Below are 5,760 nucleotides of genomic sequence, written 5' to 3'. Positions count from 1 at the left end.
ATTACTCCTACATTAATGTGTCCTAACCTATTAATAATAAGTCACCATCTTATTGATATGGTGAGATCACAAGATATCATTATTAATAACAAGTCACCATCTTATTGATATAGTGAGATTACATATTGTCTTTTATGATCATACTTAAATACCATAATGAATGCACTTAACTAATCTTGATGGGAGATATTAAGTTACATACTATTTAATATTTGGAGTTGATCCCTCCTTGACCTCTCCTATAAATAGAGGCTCATTCTTCACCTCTAAGAAACACACAACAAAAACACATTACAATTAATCTAAGTCCATCACTAAATGAGAGGATCAAGTAGAAGATCAAACATCCTAGTTGCGTTCTTATGGCTTCATCTTTCCATTCAAGTAAACCTTACATCTTCATGTCTTAATCTTTATCTAATGAATTACATGATGAAATACTATGTTATGTTTTACATGTACTTCATAAATAGTGATTAATGTAATGGATAATACACAGAATTTCATAATTAACACTCCTTTCGATTTGTAACATGTTAAAGATAAGACAAACCCAAATTGATACATTTATAATCTAGAACAGTGAAGGTTTGCTACAGATTAGTTACTTGTCAAAGAGCTCCACCTGTATTTGTAAAATATTGCCTGCTCACTGTAGTATTACCTGTTGAACAAGTAGAGGAAGAAACGTTTTAGAATGTCCGGATTTAGGTGACATTCGACGGGTTGGTACTTGTGTTTTTGGAGATGGCACAGTAATATAATGCTTTGTTTGTGTGATCTGTCTCTAACTTGATTTCAGATTTTCACTCTTCAACGATGCGTAGAGCAAAGAAAACATTCATATTTTCCGAGCTCTCAGATTTGGTCAGAGTATAATCACAGAAACTAATAAAGTTACTAATCAGACACAGATTAAACTAAACTAAGGATTACGGTATGTTGAAGGTAAAGGCTTACTGTATGTTCCCCAACTTTGTCTTAAATTAAAGTTTTATAAGTAGCCCATGTACAGGGTGAGTTTGTCGGTGCATATAGGGATGGTTAAGTTTTACATGTCTATTTGGTTACAGTTTTATTGATTTCAAGTAGTTAGACCATAGATAACGCAACGTTTCTCACCCTGGTGCCGCCTACATGTCAAGAGAAACGCCCCACAAACGCCTGGAATGGAGCGTTTGTGGGCGTTTGTGTTGGGGCGTTTGTCAAGAAAGCACAGGCATTTTCATGTGCGTTTGTGATTTTTTTTTATTTTAGTTCTTTTCCTACTTTTTTTCACCACTTTTTAACCCAACCTACAATTATATTTTGACACATCACCCACAAACACCCTTACAAAAGCCCCCCATTACAACTCCTTCATTCCCCCGTCATGGCCATGTCAGCGTCATACCAAAAAAGGTCCCCCTCTTTCACTCCACGTAGGCGTCACCATTATCCGTGGTCTTATGAGAAAATTAAAGCAGAAAAATCAAAGTAACTTTATTTCCATGTTTCCATAAACTAACAATGTCTACAGCTTCATTTAGGATCATTTCGTTCCCTGTTTATCGCATTGATTGAATTACTCGCGAACAATTCAATCTTTTATAATGTTTACTAATCGAGGGAGACACATTTTACAGTCGTGGGCGATGGTACCCTGTTTCAATATGATATATAAAAAATAATACAAAATTTGGATCTACCAATATCAATCTGACCCGAATCATTGCCAATTTAACGTTCCTTTTTACTTGCGTACGATTTTTCCAAATGCGGAAAAGCTGTCAAAATGTTGTGACTTCTCAAATCCTGCCGTGTTAAGATCCCTACCACCGGTGGCACCTGCAACAACAACGACCCCTAACGTTAATCCATAATCCTCTTTTTATAATTAAAATGAAAAAAAAAAAAAAAGAATTTTGCTAACGACAGTTTTTAGGGCTGTTGGTAATGTGCATATAATGATTGTACAATTGAACAACCGTCAATATAAAGTCAATATGTAACCACCATGTATAACCATTTTATGCACGTTAACGAGAACTTTAAAGGCTGTCGTTAGCAAATTCAAAAAAAAAAAATTGTACGTCGAAATTAAAACTAACTTACCCCAGCGCCGTTGTACTTGGGTAAAACGAGCATATGGCGTAAGCCCACTTGTCTAAATTGCACCAACGCCTTAGCAACCGACATTGTTTCCACGACAGTATAAGGCGTTGTGTTGGTAATCGGGTGCAAATCAACGTACATTTCCATTTCTTCTTTCGTAACTGCCACCTCTTCAATCGTTCCCCATCTTTCTGCCACGTCAACCCACGTGAACTTCTCTCGAACTTCCCATTCTTCGGTTCGTCTTCTCTCTTGTAAAAACCATTTCTTTTTCAACACTAGCAAAAGATGAGCTCTCAAAACGAGCCCGTGCACTTCACTCACTTGACCCGCACCAGGAACCAACACATTATCCACAACTACAAAAGCATTATGCGTCGTGTTCCTCAAAACATCAACGATTCGACCCACTTTTTCAATTCCACTGAGTGTCACCACGGGCGGTTTTATGTCGGCTAACTCACCGACGTTGATATTTCTCATCCATGGCTCGGGATGGGCTTCTAAGAACGGTAGCCCTTTAAGGTCCAATATGATCTCGTATATACTCGGGTTAAAACAATCTCCAACGCTTTTCGAAATTAGAAGGACAAGCATTGTAATGGGGAGTAATAGAAGATTATTGGTCAACTCAAGAAATATAACACAAAGTGAAACAGTCATCCTCATGGACCCCGCCATTAACGAAGCTGCACCTAAAACCGCAAACAGGCCTTGGTCAATGGTTGTGTAGGAACTCATTGCCATACCGAGCATGCGGCCGTAAGCTGAGCCCATTAGTATGATAGGGAGAAAGAGGCCCGAGGGAACTGCAATACCGAACGTGAAAAGTCCTAATATGCAATAAAGCACGAAGAATATAACTAGCGAAAATATGGTGTATTCACTTGGAGTGTTGGTGGAGAATATGTTGCGTACTGCATCATCGTTTGTTGTGAGGAGGAGAGTTGCTAAGTCGTTGTAATGTCCTTTCGGGCAGTTAAATTGCTTAAAGTTCCCCATTCGTCCTGTAGTTGGGCACTCGGAATCCACCATTGACGGATCGCAAGGCGTGCAGCTGGCTAGAAACGGGAGTCCGTATAAACACGCTGATGTAAACAATGAGACTGCAAGGCTCAGTAAGATTTTCGCTAATTTGCCCTTCCTGCAAAAGAACATGAGATATTTAGGACGGTATAAGAATTTTCTAAGGACAGCCTAAGTGTTGTCTTTAAGGTGCCAAAAAGCTTGCACTTTTTAATAGCCTCCATGTAGAAGCCAAAATGAACCATCTTGTACAACACATTACTGCACCTTAAGATGCTACCCCGTTTGGCTCACGGAATCCAATGGGATTCCGGTGGAATTGGAATTGAATTTAGACACGCGCCGTGTCTAAATCAATTCCAATTCCGCCGAAATACCATTGGATTTCGTGAGCCAAAACACGGTGTCCTTAAGAATAAAAATTTGAAAAAAATAACTGTACAATAATGTTGTTGAAGGAAGTTATTTTCAGAAATGTTACATTTCTTTTCTTAATGCACACGCAATTTAAGCATGTCTGAATTTCTTAAAAACTGCACGATTTTGAGAGAAAGATAAGGAATAACCCCTAATTTATCTAGAAAAAGTTGCAGAGTATCCAAACATTAGAAAGCCTAATGAGATTTGAAGTCATAATAAACACTTCAAGAACACAAATTCAAACTCTCAATCAAAAACAACTTACTCATTTATAAGATTGTAGAGACGAAGGACCTTGTGAAGAAGATAATTGTAAAGACTTCCTAAAACTCCACCAATGATTCCAATAACAGTAACAGGGATGAGATCAACAACATGATATTTAACCGAATCGTTACTTACATCAAACATGATCAATCCACCTTGACCAAAAAGTCCACAATCACCTGATTTACAATACTCCATAAAAGCTCTAAGCACTACAACCACAACTGCTGTACTAAAAAAAGTCCTCCACAACAGTGCACTTCTCCACCATGTTGCCACCTCCTCAAGTGCAAACAACACACCTCCCACTGGGGCCCGAAAAGCAGCACAAACCCCTGAAGAGGCACCACATGTTATAAGATCTCTTCGATCACGATCGTTGTTAAAGTAACGCATCCATTTCCATTTGATACGGTAATTGTCGGGCCCGCCTTGTCCTATTAATGAAGCAATGCAGGCACCAATGTGAACTAGAGGCCCTTCTTTCCCTAAGTCTAACCCTGCAGCCACAGCCCCTATGCTTCCAACAATCTGTAATTATAAAAAAATATCATGAAAAGCAATATTAATAATTTGATTAAAATTAATAAAATGAATAATTTTTTATATGAATGATTACCTTAACAAACATTGTGGTGGCACCATACATATTAGGAGTATCTACACCATTTAAGTAAGCTTTAATTTCAGGGATGCCAGGTCCAGCTGCAGTAGGTGCAAAAAACACACATAAAAGAGTTGCACTCAGAGTTAACATGAAGTTAACACCGGTCATGAATACGAATCCCATCATATATCTGCATCCATCATGAATGATCATTATCATATAATAATAAGAATCATCAAAAAAATCTAAAAAAATAATACAAAAAGTGGATAATTATTATAATACCTCTTTTGGTCTATGTAGTTAACTACAGCAAGCAGTTTGTATCCTGCAATGTTCTCAACTGCAAGATTGATAAGAGTGGCTATAACACCTGTTAATAGCCCAACCAAGAAGGCGAATAGCCATTTAAGGAATACATATTGTAACACTTGAGCTTGTGATCTTGTTCTCCAGTCATGCTTAAACAGATCATTTTCATTAATCCTGCCATTTGAGCATTATGTTTATTTTTATTACTATAACTGATAAATAATAATGATGAAAAAAATCAGTAGTTGGGGTCCTTACAGGAGGTGTCAGATTCAAACTTCACTGACAACATATTTTGGGTGGCTAAAAAAAAGGGGTTAGAAACGGGTAATCCGGTTAGGCCGCGTACCCTTACCCGGGTAGCCTGAAAAGAGAAAACCTTGTTTGTTTGCTGGTAATTAACAAAGTTTTTAGATAGGACGAAACTTACTCGTAATCCAAACTTTCGATATACGAAACTTTGGTGCCAATGAGTGCTAATGGACTTGAAGAAAGTGTTCTGTTTCTCTTGAGAAGTGGTTGATGAAGAGAATTATTCTCAGGGTCTGTTTCTTGTTGATCTGTTTGTTGTTCCATGTTGTTAATAGTACTAGGACTAGTTTCTGCCAGTTTGTCTGAATCTTGGTTCTCCATTTGACTCAGATCCAGATGAAGATGTTTGTATTCTGACAGTCTAATCAGATTACTCTATTTATATAATGTAATGTAATAAAGTCATGTTGTGTTGGGTACATCAGTACATGCGTGTTTAATAAAAGGTGCTATCTTTTGAAGTAAAGATAAGGGCAGTGAAATTGCAACATCAACAAGTGTAATTATAGAATAAGCAATTGAGAGGGTCCATATATGCAACTTGATAATGTATTGTTGCAAGATTTTGGAAATATATGAAGCAAAGTGCTTTTCATTTTATTATATAATATAATAATATAATATAATATAATAATATAATAATATAACTTGATATATATAGAGATTTTAAATATAGAGATTTTAAATATTAATGTTACAATCAATCTAAAACAAGTGGTACT

The 5,760-nt window shown here is 36.9% G+C and overlaps 1 protein-coding gene across 1 annotated transcript; it reads right to left on the bottom strand.

Annotated features, from left to right (window-relative positions):
- Nucleotides 1-1,457: 1,457 nt before the first annotated feature.
- Nucleotides 1,458-5,434, bottom strand: LOC139892126 (chloride channel protein CLC-a-like). The gene is made up of 6 exons (XM_071875163.1): nt 5,157-5,434; nt 4,700-4,900; nt 4,427-4,604; nt 3,806-4,338; nt 2,095-3,238; nt 1,458-1,827 (listed from the first exon to the last, which is right to left on the bottom strand). Exons 1-6 carry the CDS (start codon nt 5,357-5,359, stop codon nt 1,720-1,722), a joined length of 2,367 nt encoding a protein of 788 aa, XP_071731264.1. The 5' UTR covers nt 5,360-5,434; the 3' UTR covers nt 1,458-1,719.
- Nucleotides 5,435-5,760: the final 326 nt, after the last annotated feature.

The sequence above is a fragment of the Rutidosis leptorrhynchoides genome, chromosome 2 (assembly GCF_046630445.1).
Source record: "Rutidosis leptorrhynchoides isolate AG116_Rl617_1_P2 chromosome 2, CSIRO_AGI_Rlap_v1, whole genome shotgun sequence".
Lineage (NCBI taxonomy): Eukaryota > Viridiplantae > Streptophyta > Magnoliopsida > Asterales > Asteraceae > Rutidosis > Rutidosis leptorrhynchoides.
The sequence above is the reverse complement of the archived record's forward strand: the minus strand, read 5'-3'. Positions and strand labels throughout refer to the sequence as shown.